Here is a 21,965-nt window from a genome sequence, read left to right on the forward strand (position 1 = left end):
TTTAGTAGAAACAAATAATTAAAAGCAATGATGTAACATACAGTTTATTATTACTCTTTTAATCTCTAAATGCAATTATTGTTATAGACAGTACGACAAATATAGTACATGGATTGAAAAATCATGGGTATTATAGAGACGGCGGGAAATAGTAGGGTTGGGGGGAAAAAGGTTTAAACCGCGTTTATGTACATGAAAAGATGTTGAAATTACGCCAATCAATAAGATAATAATAGAACCAGAATTATGTAATTTAGTTAACACTTGAACATGTCGCAGAGTAGTTTTTCCATGGGTGTGTTGCCGATTGTCCTGTGAAAGAATAGCATCTCAATATGGTCAGCGGCAACGTAGCGTAGTAATGGGAGCATTAAAAGTAGACGGCCGAATCTGCGGGAGAAACCCAAACTATTTCTTATATTATATTTAATCGATTCTCAACCGATTAAAACCCCTTTTTATCCATCTTTAGTTAAAACAGATCGAGAGTAATTTTAAAATCATTTTTACCTGACTGGGTGGGTTGGATGTTGATTTTTTACGTGTTGTTGTAACATGAGCTGCGCTTGATCTTGTAAGTTTTCAACTTGATGACAATCTTTAAGTCCCCGTGCATCTATGAAATTAATTTAAAACAAAATTTGAGAAATTAATTTGCTAATGGGAAAAACCCGCATTTAGGGGCAAGGAAATAAGCTTATTTCCAATATAACCCCTGTAGAAATGTTTCAACACACGCACAGGGATGTTAAGCGGAGAAAACAATATATAGGCGTCGTTATACGAAAAAAACTCTTACCTGATTTAAACAGAACGATAGCTTTGAGACAGGCGAACTCCGCAGGATCTACTCCAACAGTTTTGAATCGAGAAAACGCTTCTTGCAAAGTTCGAACGTCAGCTAAAGTGCAGGCGGCTGCTTTTCCGTTAGAAGGGAGTCCGCTAGTCACGTGCTCCGATGGCGTAAAGAGAGGACTGCTTTCTAAGGGCATACACCATTGAATAGCGCACAGCAGAAATAGTTCCGCCCAAGTTTCCTCCAATAAAATAACCTAAAAAAAAGGCAACAAAAGTCATCCAATCAGAGCCTGAGAGACGAAAGATCATCCCATATCCTCTCCGAATCTCTCGGAGAACGCGTTCGTTGCCATGGTTACGGAATAGAGAGAGAGGCTTACTTGATCTCTGAATGGTAGATTAGCGAAGGATGGTAGGTTTTTGGCCCATTTAACAGCCATGAAGAGAAGGCGCGCTGAAGACTCGTATATAGTTTCTTGGTGACCCGCATGAGGGGAGCAAGGGTATAGCGCAATGTCTCCGTAAGAGGGTGCCGCCACTGATGGGTGACTGATAGTTGTCGCGGGGTGAATTGCCGCGATTGGACGTTCGCCCTCCTCTCGTACTGAATCTCCTGGACTTCCTCCTTCTTCTATGTAATTACATATAATTAAGACATGATGTAAAAAGAAAAGGAATGGTTAACTTTATATACCTTCTTTGGTTTCGTCTCGCTCCATTTTGGGTCGTTCAGCCGCGGCAGCAGCGGCTAACATATTAGCTTGCAATAAACTTCGGTGTTGGGCAGCGAGGGCGGCCGCTGAACTCGGAGGAAAGACTCCGACTGTCGCGGCGACACCATCTCGGATCATCCGTTCGCTGTCCATTTCGGAAAGTGATTCCGGTCTAATAGTCGCTGTGTTTCTGGGTTGCCTTTCGTTTTGAACAGCTGTATTAAAAGAATAAAATAAAACTCTAAACTTCTAAAATCTCTATTAAACCGAAGAAATTATCTTCCCGTTTAAGGCGACTGGCGCCAGATGAATAAAGTAGGCCAAAAATAGACAATGAAGTGGGAGGATTTAAAATATATCACTGGGTGTTTTTTTTTTCTACGTAAATCACTTACACGTACCGTCTTTATTCATGCCCATCTGCAAACACTTCTTAAGTCTGCAAGCCTGACATTGATTTCTATGAGCTTTATCTACAACGCAACTTCCGGTTCCCGCTTGGCAGCTGATAAGAAATACGTTATTAAAATAACTCGGTTCTTTTTCTTTGAGAATCTTGTTCAATTTAGTCTCAGTCTTACCGATAGATGAGTTTTCTTCGAACGCTTCGCTTGAAGAAACCGCTGCAGCCATTACAGGCTAAGATGCCGTAATGCTTGCCGCTCGAGGTGTCTCCGCATACGACGCAAGTTAAACCGGGAGATGGGCGATGCTTTAAAGGTCCGCCCCCGGATCCGCCTCCTCCGCTGTTACCCCCGTTTGACGGCCCCCCTAATCCTCCTCCGCCGCCGCCACCGGACGAACTGGCCGAAGAGATCCCGCTTCTCGGGCTCTCCCTATTTCCGGTTGTGCATAAGGAAAGGGGTCCGATTTGCGTCGGATGATGTAAAGACGGGGACCCGTGATGCGGAATGGGTTGAATGGGTAGTCCCCCGTGGGGTCCCGGTAAGAAAAATCCGTGTACTGACACCGTGGTGGCTGCTGTTGACCCCGAAGCCGTCGGAGAGTGTATTCTTGTACCTTGGTCCGAAAGGGGTGAACGATCACCGGTGAAAGAGCTTGGAGAATGGGAGGAATCTGCTGCCACTGATGAATAACCTAGAATTAAATCGAGGAACATTCTTATTCAACTAAGTTTCGTACGGATTTATATCAAATTTAGATTAAATTTCCTTTTGAAAATTTCCTGATTTGTAACTTGATAACATACCACCCCCCACTATAAAAGTTTACCCGCCTTTTTATTAGAGGCAAGCGAGAAGAACCCTCTCTTGGAAAGGATCGAGAAACTTCAATCTTCGGGGAGTTTTTAGCCTAATGCTATTTGTCGCTTGACAGCCTAAGAAAGAGACTCCCGACCCCGCAAAAAGCTTTTCAATTTCAACTCGACCGAAATCCCTTCTCCTAACCTTCCTTCCATTCGAAAGCTTTAACACCGATCCCCCTCTATGCCTATATACCAAAATATATTTTGACCCATGCAGCTCTATTGAGTATAGATGCTCTAGTATAACAATCAAATAACAGGAGACGGGGTGTGTGTGTGGCAGGGGGTATACAACGGAACGGCGCGCGACAAGATCTGTTTCGATTAGAAAAAATTCTATTTGCTTCATCACATCACATCAGTGAGGGAGGGAGTCTTGATAAAATTTTGGTGGGTTTGAAATATAACACTTTAGAACGATCGCGCTGGTGGGAAGAATCGCTTGAATGGACGGTCCCTTTAACCCCGAATGTAGTGGTAGTAGTATAACTGGAAGAAACTTATAAAATCCGTCACGTCCTTTTTAAAGCGCGGTGTCTAGGTCCGTGCTGGCGAAGTTAAGTCGGTTCCGATTGCGTGCAAGGGAGGATGGAGGTCCTGTATATATGTGTATAAAAGTCGGGATCACGCGCGCTCTCTTTTCATCCCGAGCAGTTCCTAAAGGATAGAAGAGTATCGTATCGAACTATCCTCTTCCAGTACAGTATTCCCGCTTTTTTACCCATGATCCCCCGGCAACCTCTCGGTTCAATTTCCGAAAGCGAGCTTAACGTAAATCACTAGTCTCCGACGGGGCCAGCTACTAAAAAGCTATAGATGGTGGTGCATGGTGGTCTGAAACGTGCTCTCCGTACTCTCGATCCCTAGATGCTATATATATCCATCCTTCCAAGGTTTCTCTTCCTATACTTGCCTTGCCCTCGGGGAAAATATAAGAAATCGGGAGTTCAGGTACTAAGCTCCTTTAGCTTTTCTTTCTGAAGCCTGAGGAAGAGGAAAGGAATTCTGGGGTCTTCGTGTAGGGCTGGAAGAAAGGGACTTCGGTGTGTTTGATCTGATGTCTTTCGTGTTCCTTTTGTTATTATTATTTCGGGAGGGAAGCGGGGGCGGTGGGAGTTAGGCTTAACTTTCGAGAGTGGATCAATATGAAGATGGAAGGTCGTAATTTGAAGTGAAATTAACTATATATAGTTGGTCTTCATTGGAGATTGCTGACGTTATTGTAATTAGTTCGATCTCATTCTGAACCATGTTTATTGCATGGGTATCCATTTTGGTATGGTCTTAGAATTTTCTTAAATTGAACTCAAAATAATAACAAGGCAACGTTGAAAATATTTTACTTTTTGCTACTTTTAAGACGAGGGCCATAACGTACACGTGTACTTACTGGGGTTTCTTGATCACTTGCCGAAATCTAATTAAAAGTAGTCTGCCGCCTAGACAAAGGTTTTGAGCCGGTACCGCGCTAACCCTGGGTCGGTCCGCCGATCGATGTATAACATACTTAAAGACGCGGGATGTATACAATAGAAGAGGGGGTTCCATTGTTCTCGTCTTGCATTGTGTGTACACTAAAATCGCGGAAGCATCGCGTCAAGAGCAAATTCACCTCTTCTTTTTAATTCTTCGTGTCCTCTTTTCTCTTTCAATTCCGGGAAAGGGGTTGGGGGACGGATGAAATCCCGGGCCAAGTGAAAATGTTTACGCAATAAGTTATAGCCTATCCACTTCCTTAATTCAGCAGAGTCTGTGATTTTTCTGAACTAAGATTTTTCTACTACTACTACAGCAACTGCAGGGGTATACACCGGGACTTTTCGGCTAGCCCACATTAAGGGTATCTGAATTTTTTTTATATATAATTTTTTCTTTTAAATATGAAATAATTATATTGTGTACAGGGTGTTTCTGATGAGGCTGCCATAAATTAAGGGGGATATTCTTTGGGAAATCAATTTTGAGTCGAAAATGTAATTTCTATCTCCATTTTGCCACAAGGGACGCTGTTTTCAAGTTATGATTTGAGTGTTTTAGAGATGACCCCTTAATTAAATTAGCAATCATTGTCTAAATCAGTTTCTTAATTAAATTTAAGGGGTCATCCGTAAAATACTCCATCCAATCTTAACTTGAAAACAGTGTCCCTTATGGCAATCAAAATGGATGGAGATAGAAGTTACATTTTCGACTCAAAATCGTGCACCCAAAGAACAACATCCCCCTTAATTTATAGCAGACATATAAGAAACACCCTGTATTTATTTTAATAGAATAATCCTTGGAATTTATTAGATAAACAGTGACGAGAGATCGTGATAAAATGTTACGTATCATCTTTTAACTCGCTTGACCCCCGTCGTTCGCGGGCGGGAGTTTTTGCCATTCCTAAATCAGAATCATTTTCTATCTATTTTGGCTCGCGTTAGCGGTCTGGGGAGTGATTCGGTCGGCGTGCGTCTCTTTTAAGGGACGTAACGCATTTTCTAGATTGCTTTCTGTAGGCCTATACGCTTGGGAAGGGCTCGTAAAAAGCCGCGTTAGAATCTAGTCTCAATTCCATTGCCCGTCATAATCTTTTTTTATATACGTCGATTCGGGCGGAAAATATCGTCCTCCGATTTGGGTTTACGCCTTGTTGGCCGCGGGGTGAAGCGGATTTAGTAAATGCCCCCAATACCCGTTCCGTCACCCTCCTTTCAAAGCCCGGGCGACTCGAGGTCAAGCCATAAAAGGGGAGACGATGAAACGGATTGATTTGGGAATCCGCAGAGCGGCAATTATAACGCGAAAGTTAGAGTTAGTGCAACGGGGAATATCCTCCTTCCGAAATGACGGCAATCGAAAATTAATTACGTTAACTGCGTCTTTCAATGACTCGGGTTTCACTTATAGATCCCGTCTATTCGCTTCCTTTTATCAACATTGTCACATTATTTCCGGCATGCACCCTACTTTTACCCCCTCCCCCACGGCGTATAAGATAATAATTTGGTCACCCCTAATCCTGGGGTGACTTTAATCCGGACCCAAACCAGTAGCCCCTTGCATGGTTTCTCTTCTCTTCAATTAGACTAACCCGCTTTATTTATCCTAAATCGTATATACGAGATTTGTTCACAATTGTATACAGTATTTTCTCGTCTCAATATATACCCCTAGATGTTTGCTTACCCGTTTTGTAAGTTGACTTTTCGGTTAGCCCACTTTAAGGGGCATTGAAATATTATTTTATTATTTTTTTTTTAAACTTTAGTTAGAAACCGAAGTATTTAATCCTAAATCAATCGTAAATATTTTACGGATGTCCCCTATAGTTAAATTAGTATCGTCTTTTAGTTTATCAATTAAATTTAAGGGAGCATCCGTAAAATACTTCAATTTTAACTAACTTGAAAACGGTTTCCCGGACGGAAAAATGTCTTAAAAGTTACATTTTCAACTCTAAACCGCCCAAATAACATCACCCTTAATTTCTGACAAGAAAAACCGGCTGTATTTTTGAAACTATCGCAAATGTAAACACTAATATAATGCGTACAAGACTCGTATTATACATTCAAACAATTTGCTTTTGGCGAATTGACCCTTAGTGGGGTAGATTAGCTTCCCGCTGAAAGATGCGCCCTTGTCCATATATAAATATTATTCCGCTTATAAAACATTGAAAAGCTCTATTTCTAGATAGGAATTAAAAGGGTTTCCAGCGTAAATTGCGCTTTACTACCATAGAGCGCGCGCATTCGGTCAGGCTGTTCGTCCTCTAATCCCGGATATACGACTATAGTCATTCGATCCCGGCCGCGTTCATCTTCATCCCGCTGCAATGGACCCTAATTTGCATACGGGAAATGCTGGCGAAATTTAATTTCTCCGAGTGGTCTCGAGACCCGACGCGACCAAAATTCGTCCGGGGAAAAGGTGTTGAACACTCACTATACGATGGGTCCCGTCCCTTCCTCTAGAGAAGATTCTATTTGGTCTATCCGCAGGTGGCCCAGAAACTCTTAATTCAAAGACCCAGGGGCAGACAATCGAGCTGAGTCAAATTTTATTTATAAACCCCCCCCCCCCTAAGTCTGTCGAGTTAACGGAGGAAAAAAAAGTAAGATATAATTTCTAGACCATAGACGAAGACGACTCCGCAATCTCAATTGTCAGTTCGTTGGAACGTTAACCATGCAAATACCAGGAGCGTTGTCTCCTTAGAGACAATCTCAACTGAAGGTGACTGTTTACCCAGACCCAAAAGAGAGCCGAGAAGCTCTTTGAAATGTCGAGAATGGGAAACTTCGGCGCGGCGTAATTCCTGATTAGCATATCAGACCTTTTACCCCCCGTCTCCCTTCTTTATACATCTACATCTTTAAGAGGGTCCAGGGTTCTAGAGGGTAAGGGTTTTAGGAAAGGATTCTATAGGAAAAGGGCCCAAAAAAATATATTTCTCGATTATTTTTCTTTACCCTATCCTTGGAAAAGGGGAGAAGGGGGGACCAAGAGTTTCGAGTCAAAACTTTTTTGGCTGTTAAAAGGAAAGATAGTTTTATTTTTTTTTCTCCTTCCTTTTTGAGTTGCTTTTTTCCTTCGTTCAGGTTCAGGAAAGGTTGGAGATGGGGTTTATGGAAATACCCAAAACGCTCATAAAAGTTTATACGTAAGGAAAAATTTATCTATATATATCTAGCTGTTTAGCATATTAAGCCCCCCAAGTTTTTTGGGGAGGGGGTATCTATGGGTGACCCTAGAGAATATTTGGGCTGGTAGATGGTAGAATATTGTTACATATTTTGTGTAGCAAGAAAATATCTGCATGGAACTTTGTTATAGTTAAGGAAAAGTAAGATTAAAATTCACCAACCCCTTGCAGAGATGGCTGATTATTTTATCTATATTTTATGATTATGGTTTTTGGTTCGTTTGTACGCTAACTTGAAAGTGTCGGATGATATTTAAACACTTATTCGGGGTGTAAATATGGACGCAAACACAATTATTTAATCCTATAGAATTGGCCTTAAGGTTTATGATAATCAGTTCTAAAATTAATGTATTTTTCCATCCTGATACGTAATGGTACTAGAGATTTTGAAATGGTCACCCTGTGCTATAAATATAAGTAATCTTCTTCTTGTTTATTTAGTAATAATAAAATGGGTATAAACCGGCTGTTAATTAAAAGACAATAGATTCAGTTTATCGCACCCCCCCCCTCTTCCCCGTATAAAATGTCCGTTATAATTTACTGGCGGCGAGTATTCACCATTTGCGGGCGACGTTCCAAAACAGGTGTTTTTATCATAACCCGGGAAGCCGCCGCCATTTTCCTGCATTGTAACAATCGCCTATGAAATCTGACAGGATCGAACGACACCTTGCGAGAAGGGGGGCGCTAGGGAGGGGGTGGGTCCTGGTGACAGATTTTGGTGTTAAAAGTTCGGCAGGTGAGCTCACTTTCACTTATGTAGTCACCTCTCTCTCCTAGAAATTCTAGATTGACCCCCCTAGAGAAATAACTGTAGCGTTTTATTTCACGACGTATTCGATGGATTGTGATTTGCTCATATTCTATTCTCGACATCCCGACAGCTGAGTAAACTCGAATACGGGAAAAAGTACCTTGTCATTTTTCAAAAGATGACTGTCGTTGTCGACTAAAAGAATCATCTTATTTATTATTTTTGCATTTTCGATATGATGTTAACAAGGACATTGGGAGGGAAAGTCGTTTCTCCTTGATACAACCCTCTTTGAGGTAACTAAAAGGGAGACACAGGGGGGGGAACACTCTACCTTCCATCTTGCTTTTCGGCGCCTGCACTCCAAGCGTTTTGGGTTCAGAGAGTGCGCAGAGACTGCTATGGGTTAACCCCCTTGTACCGTCATTCCTGACTTTGCTCGATTAATACGCCAACATTTGTCACGTTCTAGAGTTCTAGTTCTTAACCGGGTTCATTCTTGGTCAAGCAGAAATTTTTCACGTATTATTTATCGCAAGTTCTCTCCCCATTTGTTAAAGACCTAGTTTTTCTCCAAATTTTGTCCTTTCCACCATCAAAACTTACTACAAGGTTAATAGTAATAGTTAGTACAGGACGCTGTCGCGGTTAGCTGCATGCACATTACATAGGGCTAACCATAACCCCTCTATGCATAATTAAAGTTGTGATCCTATAGGTGTTACGGACACGCGAAATACAATCTAGATTACTCAAATATTTTTTAAATTAATCTGCACGATCTACAGTTGATTAAATAAAATGTGGACATGCAATTAAGAAGCTGGGAAAAAATCATTATCATTAACACGTAGGGAGTACGTTCCTTTGAAATCTTCTTTTAATCAATTATTTCGTCGTTCCCTTTCGCTTTCTTTCGTGACATATTGAGCGAAAAATGTCACAAGCACCAGCACAAACCTTTCTTCCCCCACCCCCCTTTTTTATCTCGGTCGTCACTCTCTCTTTGTTAGCGAGCGAGCAACCGTCCCTATCCATAAGTGAAAACGTGTTTTCGCTCTCGTTTAAACCATTTGACATCTTCCGATTATATATATATATTTTTTTGTTACTATTCCAACACCTTTAGTTGACTCTAGGGCGAAGCGATTTTGAAAGGCTTTTGTAAAAGAAAAAAGAAACGCTTGACAATTTACTTCTCATTATTTTTTAGTCGTCGAGAGTACATTGTGTATTTTTGCAATCGACGTTTCTGGCGCGAGCAGGTTGCGCTCCCGAAAAATGGACGAGTAAACAGCGTCATTAATTAACTACGCACCCACCTTTTTTTAATAACATATGGATTAGAGAGGGGAATTCGACCAGGGGAAATTGCTGAAATTGATTACGTACATTAATACCGTTTTTATTGTCTTGGATAACTAACTTGAGACAATGGATTCGCATTGCTTAAATTTTGTTTAGTTTCGTTTAATTTATAAATTTCTTAGTTTTATTATTTAGAAGGGGTTCTTGATTATTTCTAAACTTATACCAATGTCTCAACGCAGATAGGGTTGGTTGGTTCGAAAATTCCAACTTAAAAATAGTAAAAAAATTTTAAAACATAATGTGAAGAGTTGATTAAAAATTTGTGGTATATAGTGTCAACTATAAAGTTAGATCTAAAAATTCTGGGTAAATCGCATGAAATTGTCGGGCAAGTTGAATCTGAAACTTTTTTTGGCAACACTGGCCGCTTTACAATTTGAAATTAATAGCAAATTTCATATTATAATATAATTCCTTCCTACAAATTATATAAAGTATATATTACTTAAAGAAATTTATAAATGAGATGTTAGATGAACACAAACAAGGAGCAATAATTGAGGATAAGCAAGGTTCAGTCGTCTTTACTTATAATGAAGATTGAACTTTGGGGTCCCTTATTATTGTTCCAAGCTTCTTTCAAATGATAGTCGCCTTGAGGTTTTACGCATGTTGAAGTGCTCAGCTTTGAAATTTACATTTTAAACCTATTATAGCTAATTTCATAAATGCGCTATTAGCCAAGTAGGCTTTCCATGATCACGCATGTTTTGCACGCCGGGATCGTTATTATCTTCGCCTGATAAGAACGGGGATCTTACACGGGTTCTTGAATAGTTCCTCTTAAAACCGAACAACGTATCGCCAATGTTTTTCGTTACGGGAGAGGTGATAATGCTATAGAAAATGAATCTTTAAACTTACCTCCAATTGAAGAAGTTGATTCTAAGCTTTCGGGTCTAGGTGGCCTCAAATTTTCATTCTCGCTCATGTCTTTTTCGAGTAAATAATAAATAAAAGGATTATATTGAGAATAGTTTAAAATTTTAAGAGCCGAGAACTAGATTCGGGAATCTAGTTTTTAAGTTGTATAAAGAGGATGACTTCCGCTCGCCGGGATGAGTAGTCTTTTGGCTTCTCGCTTTGCTAGACTACACTCTCTTAACTGAACCTTCCCGACTCGGGATGCTCGAGTTAAATATCAGCTCCTCCCGGATCAAAGCCAGAGCCGACGAAACTCAGGATGATAGAGGATGGAGTTGCAGTTGGAGAGAAGAAGAAGGGGGTCGAAAGATGATGGCCTCTTTTTCGCCCCTTGCTTTCTATCGCTCCTCTGGTGCGAGGGCTGATTCTCCATTTTCGCGGCTCCCGACTTAAGCTAGAAATAGGGAGCGTTCCCTTATTCGCCGTTCACCGACGCCTTCCGGACTTTTCATTGGTTGACGTCAGAATGATCCGTGACGCGTCGCTGGAAATGGGCGCGTCGTCAAACGCCTCCGCTTCTCTCCTTTCCTCTCCACTCCTCCACTACACCATCATCTCCTCTTTTACATCTTCCTTCCTCTTACCATCCTCGCTCCTTTTCGAACGAATAATCAAAGATTTTTTTCTCCGCTCTCTTCTGTCTCTCTCTCTCCCTCTCTCGCCATCTCGACCCGCCTGTAAGAATGAGAAGCCCCCCGGATTTAGTCTTTTAGGATGAGGGGAGTTCTTCTTCCTTTAGTCAGAAGGGAAGGATTAAATGTTAAGATGAAATGAGATGGAAAATTTCCTTAAGGAATTTTATTTATTTTTTCTCGAGCTCTATTGTTTTAGGAATATTTATTTATTTATTTTAGGGTTAATTCTCTGTATTTGTATTCAGATAAAGGGTTTTACTACACAAAAACACTGGGATTGTTTGAAAGGTTATTTAAGTTTTACTATAACTCGCGTTCAAACACAACTCGAGTTGATTTAGAATTGGGAATAAAGAAAAATAATCAACAACAGTTGCGTATATCATGTTAAATAATATATTTAGATCATTTCAAATCCCATCATGCACCGGATATCTGAATGTGATCGGATTTAATCCCTATTCCCCAAAAAAACACAATAGATTCCTTCCATATCATTCCCATCAGTAATATACATTCAAAACTATCTTCTTACGTAAAACCGACCCTATTTATTACATAAACACGTACGAGTGTCCCTTTTGAACAAAATATTGAAGTCCTCGCGGGTTATTTTAGAATCGTCTGTGTATTTATTTCCCGCTGAGATTAAGAGGGGGTCAGTAATTGGTACCCTGTACAGCGTCCGTGCCTGGTCACTTTTTCTTTTTGTCCGAGTGTTAACCCTCAATGACAGCTCCTGTCAACGACACGCGTTCCTTCCTAGCTATAGCTCCTAAATCCCACCGCCGTTTCTCTTGGGGGGTAAATTAAAATAATTTCGTATTGCGAAAGGACTGGGGAATTCATTGTGTATACCATTTGGCGGCGGGAGATTCAATGCATGCTGTAAGAAATATATAAACTTAAAAAAACGTCACGTTGTTCAGGACTCCAAAGAGACAGAGAAAGAGAGAGTTTTTGAGAGATTTATCTATTCAGTGTATGTAAAAACGTTCTCTCTCCCCTACCCCCTCGGACTGTTTTTCACGGTTTATTTACGTAAAAGTTCTTCCTACACATAGTAGCACGAAAAAACGGAAAAGAAATATCTTTATGAGAGAGTGAGAGAGAGAGTTCTCCTCTAAGTTCGTGACGACTCCATTTTTTTCTTTTGCTTTTTTCCTTTTTCTTCTTTTTTCTGGATTTCGTTCTTTCCTTTCGATTTATAGAACAGAATTTTTTTTCCCTGAACGAACTAGGCCTAGGAAACTTCTTTTTAAAATGTATCGAATCTTTGGATTTGATTTTAAATGACTTCATTATATGAACTACCCACGTTGCACGGAGCTCGGAAAGTGCAGGCGATTATAGAGGACAGTCTACCAGACTGATTTAATTTCAAGTTTCGCGCTATTTAGTTGAGTGTTAAGGGGTGCGGAGAGAGTTGTTTTTTTATTTCATTTATTTCATATAGTTCCAATCTTAACATTAGGTTGTTTTTTATTTATTTATTTATTTTTTTGTCTGAATTTATCTTTATTTTAGCCTTGGCTTAGGGCTTAGGTTAGGCCTAACCTAAGAAGTTATTTTGTGTTTAAAATAGGGTTGTTGATATTTATTTACTAAGCCTAGAATTTCTTTAAAAACAAATTACGGTTTAGAACTAACACCTAAGTTATATCCTTTTAAATAGAATATATTTCTATACTTATCCCTTAGCGTAATGCTATTTATTTAACCTTGGTATAAGCAAAGGTTTCACGATTAATTTTCACTAGGATAAACTGCGAGTTTCCATTACAATCCAACAATGAGTAACTATAACTTTAATCTATCCTAATATTTACCTTCTGTCCTGTAGTATAATATAAAGTGAATTTATTATATAGTACGCAGTTAAGGTTGAAAATTCAATTGTATAATACGTGTCGTCTGGATTATTTTACAATATATTATCACCGGTCTCTGCGGTGGATACGTAAATGTCCCTGATGGGGGCGGAAGAGGATGGGATAATTTTTCTCTTAAAAAAAGAGAGAGACAGGGACGATTAAAGAATATTGTCACCCCCAGCCGAAAGTTATTCGGGAGATGGGACCAATGGGGGTAGGGTGCGTGGTAAGGGGGAAAGAGATGTAGGTCTAGAGATACTGCATGGGCTAGCTCTTCAGGCGGAAGACTCAGGTGGTGGCACCGGAACCAGGGATTAGTGGAGATTGTCCCAGGGATGACGAGGGATCGCGACCGAAAGCGTTTCTCTCTGGTTTGCTCCCGCTCTTCTCTGACAGTGGCTGCGCCCCATCTGTTGGAGTTACATCACGGCAAAAGGGACTACTACGTTTTCCTCTACAGTAAAAGGGGAAAATATGGCGAGAGGCTTTAGGCCTAGGACTCTTTCTCTCTCTTCCAAAAGAGAGAAGTATACGACAAAAACCGTTTTTGGCTTTCCTCTCGTCGTTGATCGGAAAACCGGGATTATGGATGTAAAACGCGGAGAAGTGAATTTACATACGGCCGGATTTTATACCAAACCACTTGGCTCTTCTTTTTTTTTTGGTTCTTCGCCCCGGTCTTTCTTTTGGGCTTGGAGTAGATGCGGGAAACTGTATATGTATATGTATATGTATATATACACTTTTGGTGGGATTTGCCACCCCCCGTAATACCTCTTATAATAATTTTATTTCAAACATTTTGGGTGACGTTTTTCAGTAACTTTGGTTGTGTTATACTTTGTGGAGAGGTTGGTTACGAATATCGTTTTTATTGTTTGGATCAGGTTGCTATATAGTATATATTTATTTAAACGGATTTAAAACTTCAATTTGAATTGAACTGAACAGCCCTTACTGATTTTAAGAATTATATTTCCCGATAAACCAGACACTTTTAAGTGAAAGATGAATTATTACCTTATTGATTTCTACTGAAATAGAAGATTGCTTATTCTGCAATATCCTGAATTTAATTTTTAATTATTGGAATTCGATAAATTGATCCGATGGCGTCGTATTTATTTCTTCATTCCTAAAAGAATTCCTTCAATTTTTCAATTTTTGAATCAGAAGAGAGAGAGAGAAACTAAAGGGGGGGGGACTAAAGTTGGGGCGGTAAATATTCCATCCGTAAGTCAAATTTAATTCACGCTGGCTGAGCCCCGGAATCGTTTTGAGGGATGAGGGAGTAAGAAAACAATTTTCTTCTCTGTTTTCCTCCAGAGGAGCGTGTGTTGGTGGTAGGAATAAACCGGATAAAGATTGGGGTTTGGGATATAAGGGATGGTTAGAGAACGGGCCGTTCGCTTTTCCAGATAGCGAAGAGCGTACCCGCGGGAGATTTTTCTCTTTCTCGCTCTCTCTCGTTCTCTTAGGCCGCCACACCGGAGTTGTAAGTATGGAAAGACTTCTGACAAGATGGATGGATTCGTCAAACGTGATTACCGCTAGCCAGATAGCGCGAGCGAGGTCTCGAGCGAGAAGCTATTAATTGTTTCTCGCGCCCAGATCAGAACCGAAAACGCGGCCCAAGCCCTTGAGCCCCTCCCTTTTGCCCCGCATCCCTTCCTTCCTATCTCTCTCTCTCTGGATCTCGTCTTATAGGTGTCAGACGTTTCTTGATAGATGAAGACCCCAGAGATACGTATTTTTCCAACATCGAAAACCCTCTCGCGAGTATACGAACACCAGGGTAATAGGAAACGCTTTTCCACCCATATGGCTCGGATGAATTCATAATGTTAGAAAATCCGACGAGAGAAAATGCAAAGTTGATAAACCTGAAGGGAACTTGGGAGTGTGTATCTACGTATATTCGGAGAGGGGGTTTTGCCCCCCAAATGGCAGCCATATCTCCTTCCCGCGATTTTGAGGTTTATATTAAGTTTAAGGAAAAACCCTTTTCAAAGGAATATATATGGAGAAAGGAGGTTAATTTCATTCTGACGTCTTTAAAATGATAAAACTTTCAAAAATTGATGTACCCCTGGAAGTGGGCTTGCCGAAAAGTCCAAGTGTATAGAGGCAATGTAATCCATCAGGTATATTATATTTTTAATACTCCAAAGCTCAGAAGGGGTGTAAATTTTTGTAGTTTAAATGTTAATGTATGTTATTTCGTGCTTCAATATTTATTAATCCTGATAAAAATTAAATCATTACATTTAATTTCATTTGCATTCACGTTGAAGTTTCCCCCTTTACCTCGTAACACCCGGGGGTAGGTTTGTTTTCTCCCCCCCCCCTTCCTTCGTCGACTTAACTCTCAGTTTCTCCAGATTGGCGGAATCAATTAACGATTTTGATCCCTGAAACCTTCGGGGAGGAATTAGGGACTCTACCGTTAATCCCCTTTTCCCTTCTCCTCGTGCTGCGCGTGGCTTGCCTGGTATCTTGTAAGGTGGGCGGGAAAACAGGGTTTGGTGCATGCACGAGGCGCGCCTCCCGCTTTTTAACCGTCAGTTTTCCTCTTCCATCTATACACCATCATCCATTCTCCGTATAAACCGAAGTATAAAACTCTACTAGTTCCTTTTCCCCCGCGCTGCACCGAGTGTAATATTAAAGCTTTTGGTTGGCGCCTTTTCTCTCTACTCTTTTCGCAATTCCCGACGTCGGAGAGTTTTATCCCGTATAGTGGTCGCTCGTTTTCCGAAATGGCCCCATCTTGGATCGGGATGGCTCCCCTGGCCTTTGACTCTGTCGTTCCAGCGCCCGCTCGCGCGTCTAGCCTATACCTAACCTCTCCCTTTTCCGACTTTATCTGGATTATACTGGGACGATACTGCATGGGCTCGCGCTAGGATTATTGGCCGTCGAGCTTCCAAAACCGACCGTTTTTACTTCCTTTTTATGTAAATCAATCTAGAGCTTGACTCTCTCTCTAGCTGTTCATCGGGTATCCCAGATTTAATTTTATAAGGGTAATTTTCCAAATTAAATTTCGCGAGAGTCGCTGTTTGATTTGATTGTGAGGTTATGAGGTTTCTAACATGGACAAAAGTGGATCCAAGGTACCTATATAAAGGGTGTTTGTGATAAGTCTGCTATAATTTTCGACTCAAAATTTCGCAAAGAACATCCCCCTTAATGTATCAGAAACACCCTGTGTAACATTTGGTAAAGAACGATTCACGGTGAGGTTCCAATGCTAACTCAAACTGGAAATTTTACTTTCAAGTTATGTAATAGTTCTTTTAATAGTTTAATTTGTAGTTTAAATAAACTGAAAACGAAACAGATGGTTTTTATTCCGAGTAGAGAGAGAGAGAGAGAGGATGGGAGGGAGACAGAGTAAGACGCCAATCATTTAGTTAGAAGCGCGTGTTTTTCAAAGTCAAGCAATCTAATCACGTATTATTTGGGCTCGTAAATTCAACTTCGGCGGGGTCAGTCGTCCCAGCATCAGCCATCCACGTTTCGCCGGCATTTAATCCCTTCTCGCTTAAATCCAGGACGCGTGCCAAGCAAGCGTTAATCCCGTTTTCTCCTCTAATACCCTGCAATGTTCCCCTGCTCGATCCTAGTACTAAATCGACGTCTCACTACCATTCCATAGACGATTGCTTCGAACGTTAACCTAATCTTTTATTGATCTTAATCAATTTTAATTCAAAACTTTGCATTTGTGAAATTTTATTTTCTGATAAATAATACGCATTGACAGAATATTGAAACGTTTCTATTTAGGCGTGCTTCGAAAGCACTTTGCTTTTATTTCATGAATTATGCAATGCAAGAGAAGGCAGAGAAGGCATACAATACCCCTCCGTGACCCCATGTATTGCCCGCTTTGACACTTTTGGTACATTTTTTTGAAGACTCTCCCTAGCTCCTCGTTTTTCTCCATCAAATCTCGAAATATTTTCCCTTCTATTTCAGTACCGCATTGCGTTGGGGTAAAGGTCGTAGGAAGGTCACAATGCCTTCGTTGGTAGTGCAAAGATACGTTGAATATTTGTCCCGCCTCGTGCTTGTCGATTCTTTTCTTCTTTTTCGATGATTGCTCGCTCGTTTTCCCCTAAAACATTTTTTCTTGGCGCCTGTATAAGGTTCTCTATAGTGCATGTAGCATCGCATCGGCTTGTCAATTGATGGGAAAGATTCGAAATATAGAAAATATATATAAGAAATTTCCCTCGTTTTTCGGTGTGGTGGCGCCAGCATGCACTCCTTTCCATCAAAATCTGTCTCTCCTTTTCGATTTTCAATAGCTTTTCCCCATGTACAGTGTTCTAAGAAGTGACACAGTGTAGGACCGAAGCGACACTTTGCTGGGTTGCCGTTTACGAGTCATGTTCATGAGTGTTTTACGCATATATGACCTCTTATTTAATTTAGTGCTAGTATTTTAATTTCTTAATTTAATTTAAGGGGTCGTCCGTAAAACAATTCAATCATAACTTGTTTACGTGTACTTCTTAGTACAAAATGTCACAATACTCAAAATTAATATCCCATAGAACCTATAATTACCCTTTATAGAACACCCTGTATACCCCCTTCGTTTCATTTCTTTCAAACGTATTTTATTTTGAGGTTATCTTTTATCCATAAAATTCCAAGAAATAATATATCAAGCTTCCAAAATGTTGGTAAAGAAGAAAAAAAACCGATTGGAGATTTTTCCTTCTCCTTAAACCTATATTATAACTCAATCAACATTACATTGGGACCAAGGCTTAAGGAACGAAAAACCGGGAGGTTTTTGGGTACAACTAACCAATCCTGAAAAGGAAAAAATAATAAAAGAGTATTATCATTAAAGATTTAAGACAGTACCAGTTCTCCCGGCGCTATGCCGTAGGGGTTGTTATAAAAGACAAGAGTGTCATTCATGCTTAAGAAGGAAATCTGGGCAATTTATGCCGGCTTACGATATTTTCTAGTCTTTGAAAGTAGAAAAACGCCCCTAGACTCGTTTACGAAGGAAAGTTTAAGAGATTTTTTGGGAGAGAGAGGCTAGCTTCTTCTTCTAAGAGATGGGGGGGGCAAGGAGAAAGAAAAAAAGAGAAGTAGATTTTATGTCGTTTAAGGGCAATAGGCAACCGTAGAAGAAGCTTCTTCCATAAATCGGGGATCTTGGGGTCGCCATTTCGGAACTAGCGAAATCTTCTCCCAGAAGTAAAGGAGAGAAGAGAGAGAGAGAGAGAAAGGGGATTCCATCTGACCATTTCCAGAGGCAGCTAGCTATACGGCAAAGAAAGAGATTCGAGTAGATATAAAAAAAGGGGGAGGGAAAAACTGGAAAGACGTTCTTTAGCCTTAAAAGCCTTTTTGCGAGAGCCTCGAGGTTTCGCTTTCTTTATCGCTAGATAGACGCCATAGAACAACGGCTGTTAAGCTGATCCCCGTTTTCTGATTGGTTCCTTTTTTATGTTCTCCCGCCATCCGCTACGCTTTTTATCTGTCCCTACTTACATCTGAATTTTCTTAACCCTTTTTTCTAAGAAAATTGAAATCGTAGTTACCATGAAGGGGAAGCTAGCATTCAGGGGTACCTCGTTCCATGTATTTTCTACCAGCGCCTGTAGAAATGTTTTACCCGCCGCGCATCGGTGTTCAGGGAGAAGCTAACGTGTAGGGGTAATAAAAATCAATTATAACCTTACATTCGTCCCTTTTTGCCCTTGTAATTGTCGCGACTGATAATATTATACCAAGCTTTAAAAATTCGTAGCAGAAGGGATTCTATTGTCGTAAAATTGGTAAGTGAAAGTAGATGGGAGTATAAGAGCATAAAGCTAGGGGATAAAAAGGCGCCTTTAAAAATCCCAACTCATTTGGTAGGGTTGATGCGAAGAGGGTTGGTTCTTACCAGATATTCCGGAACCAAAATACCTGGGTTTTTTACGATTTAAAGGCAATTTGAGTTCCTTTAATTTCAACTTATCTTTATTATTTTTCAAAATCAAACCTATTCAGGTTAAAAATACACAAAAATAATTCTTCCAAATTGTAATACATATTTAAATGTATCATCTTTCGAGCATAAGCTCGTTATAGTCCTAATATTGTCTCTGAAAAATGTTACACGCGCTTGTTAAAAAAATTTGAAAACCACTTTATTTTGTTGACGAAACAATGTTATGTCGAATCAGCTTCGGGTGACTTAATCTTTCGCGTGAGTCCTTTCCTAATTGATTCGAGCACTAGCGGTTCCTATTTATTGCTATAAAGAGAGAGAGAGTGCCAGCTATAGTAAGTGAGAGAAAAAAGTTTGGCTATTTCTGTTACGTCTCAACGCCTTTCCCTCAATCAACGAGCTTGGATCGGCAAATTGACTTATTCCGCGCCCCGAGGCTTCGTCTAAAAGTTTTTTCTCTCTTTATTTTTCCTCTCTACGTCTACCATCGTCATTGACCCTCAGTTCGTAAGGGACTAGAATCTGAAATTGCACAAATATTAATCTTAAGTTTCTTAACGTTTGTATTTGTGTAGAGCTTATTTCCCGCCATTGTAATGGTTTTTCTACTACCGTTTTTACTTCTGTTTTCCAGTCCTGTTTCAGCTAGAGTCTCGTGCGTTCCCGCCATCTCTTTCGCGCCTTTATTGGGGGCGCCGAGGCATTGCCATGGAAATTGATTGTTTCCAAAAGGCAACTCCCGAACCCGTGACCGTTACTAACAAAGTACCGCGACCTTTTATACAAGTAGCGAATTCGCACGCGCCTCTCTTCCGACGTTAACGTTAAAGGGTGGCAAAAGGAGGAATAATACCACCCCCATCTCCCCCCCCCCCTATATAGGCATACCGTATACTAACACCACCGTGTCGCCCAAGCCTAAATTTGGGCACCCGCCCTATTGTTCCCTTAACTTATTGATGGGGGTTCCATCCTCTCCTATACTAAATGGAAACACTCTTCCGCCGGCCTATTCCCCAGCTACGTCAATCTGATTTGATTTGCCTAACTTTGTTGTAACTTTCCCCCACTTTTTATACGGTAACCTCTCGAAGCTTGTCTTCTGATAATTCAAGTACGCGATAATAGCGGCTAGAATGACTTATGAACCGAGGCTAATTTAATTTTAAGGATAATTAAGTTAAAATGCAGCGTTCGCTTGTAAAATATAGTTCAATATGAAGTCCGTTCTATATTTTGAACTAGGAGTAAGTATTCCTCACTTGGAAATGGATGCCAAGCTAAACTTTGCACGTGGAGTTGAAACTTTGAAGAATTTATTTTTCATGGGTCCTAAAATTAAATGTATTTTTTCAGAACTATATTTTCTCGTCTGCTAATGGTTTTAGTGTCAGACCATCGAGACTTTCCCCAACGTCCAGAATAATTACGTTTCGTGAAAATAATTGTCTTTGAATTAAATTATCAATTATGTTAATTCAAGAACATAATATCATAATTTATGATAATAATTTCACTTTTGGTTTTAATTAATTAATTTATTAACGGGTTACCTTTCCGTTATAATCTCGGGTATACTTGGATCGACAACGTCTTAGTCTCAAAATATAAATTATAATAATATTCCTTAGCCGGTATGGTTCGGTCGTTTAATTTAAATGTAAATTTGTCCTCTAGTCTGGATGAGTCCGACGACGTTACAGCTGCGCCCCTCCTTCGTTTATTAAGCCCCTCATTGAGACGCTACCCGAGAAATTTCTTCCGCCAGAAGTCTTAAGCTTATTAATTAATCTCGCTTCTCCAATCGCCTGGCTGCTGCTGCTGGCCACACACACTATAGCCAGACTGGTCCTATTCTATCTCAAAATTGACTTTCTCTCTAGGCGCGACATCTCCAGACGCTTCGAGGAAATGTAGAAAAACAAAGGGGAAATATTATTAACGTCGGAAACACAGTTACGAAATTGGATTGTAGTTTTATCTTAAGATTTCCGGCTTCCTTAAGCCTTGCCATTTGTTGGTTCGTTTTGAGACAACATTGAAAAAGAAATATCAACAATAGTTTTCGATTCAATTGTATTATTTTTTTGGATGTGTATAGGAGGGGGTCTTCACTCGTCTCTTTGGCCGCAATGCGATTAGGGATGTCCCGCAATTTGTTTCCAAAAAGGATGGGGGGAGCTCGTTTGTGGAAGAAGCAAACCCGGTTGAACTATACTGTCCATTATTTGGGGGGGGGGGGGTTTAAGAGAGAGAGAGCTTTAACATTACGAGGCTATAGTATCGAACGCCAAGCTCCCAAGCTCTTTGTGTATTGATGGCCCGGGATTGTGTCCTTTAAAATTCGTTAGTGGTAATTGGCGCGCCGTGACCCGGACCCCCGCCGCTGCCGTCGCCATCTCCGATGATTGCGCCAATTTGGAGAAACACGCTCGCGCGTTTTCTCTCTCTCTCTTCATCAGGCCATGGTTTGGGGTCGTCTGTCCTCTCTCTCTCTCTCTTCCCTTGTACTTGGTGCAGCTTCCACTTACGCCCTTTCCTAAATCCCCGGGAAGCACGGGAGAAGGAGAAGCGATTGTTGCAACTTGCCATCAAGTCCAAAAGATTCTACTTTGCTTCATTTTTTTTCTTTTGTTTTTATCCCTATATCCCCCTAACTATAACGAGACTGTCTCGATGATTCGAAGAGGGAATGAAACCGAAATAATCATTTATTTTGATGAAGTCAATCAGAAAGATTTCAGGAAAACGTGTTGGTTTTTTAGGAGAACTTCTCTGTTTTGTTTGTAACTCATAAGAGGTTTTTTCCCCAACGACAATATTTGTTAAAACCAAACCACTGAAAGGCTATAATAAATAAATTAATATTTTCACTTAAAAACTATGACAAACCTTTTTGGCCTTGTGATAAAAATTATATTTTTTACCTGTTCTACATGCTATTTATTAAAAAGAGATC

General features: G+C 40.3%; 2 protein-coding genes across 3 annotated transcripts in view; one reads left to right on the top strand and one right to left on the bottom strand.

The window, feature by feature from the left end:
• Positions 1 to 21,965, top strand: part of LOC149692213 (uncharacterized) — a 60,730-nt gene that overhangs the window by 7,450 nt on the left and 31,315 nt on the right. The window lies entirely within an intron of this gene.
• Positions 38 to 10,602, bottom strand: LOC149692215 (photoreceptor-specific nuclear receptor-like). The gene is made up of 8 exons (XM_089867533.1): positions 10,470 to 10,602; positions 2,093 to 2,609; positions 1,913 to 2,016; positions 1,493 to 1,726; positions 1,179 to 1,429; positions 800 to 1,052; positions 511 to 616; positions 38 to 390 (listed from the first exon to the last, which is right to left on the bottom strand). The coding sequence occupies exons 1-8, from the start codon at positions 10,534 to 10,536 to the stop codon at positions 258 to 260; spliced, it is 1,665 nt and encodes a 554-aa protein (XP_089723659.1). The 5' UTR covers positions 10,537 to 10,602; the 3' UTR covers positions 38 to 257.

The sequence above is a fragment of the Phalangium opilio genome, unplaced genomic scaffold, assembly GCF_054372755.1.
Source record: "Phalangium opilio isolate 3A_F unplaced genomic scaffold, DU_Popi_V2 ptg000024l_1, whole genome shotgun sequence".
Classification (NCBI taxonomy): domain Eukaryota; kingdom Metazoa; phylum Arthropoda; class Arachnida; order Opiliones; family Phalangiidae; genus Phalangium; species Phalangium opilio.

What these genes read in the sequence shown, in the direction of transcription:
- LOC149692215 (XM_089867533.1), bottom strand. Translation starts at nt 10,536, where the DNA reads ATGAGCGAGAATGAAAATTTGAGGCCACCTAGACCCGAAAGCTTAGAA. An exon ending in GCGAGACGAAACCAAAGAAG is followed by an intron (nt 1,430 to 1,492) that starts GTATATAAAGTT and finishes GTAATTACATAG; the next exon opens with AAGAAGGAGGAAGTCCAGGA. An exon ending in ATCTACCATTCAGAGATCAA is followed by an intron (nt 1,053 to 1,178) that starts GTAAGCCTCTCT and finishes CCTTTTTTTTAG; the next exon opens with GTTATTTTATTGGAGGAAAC.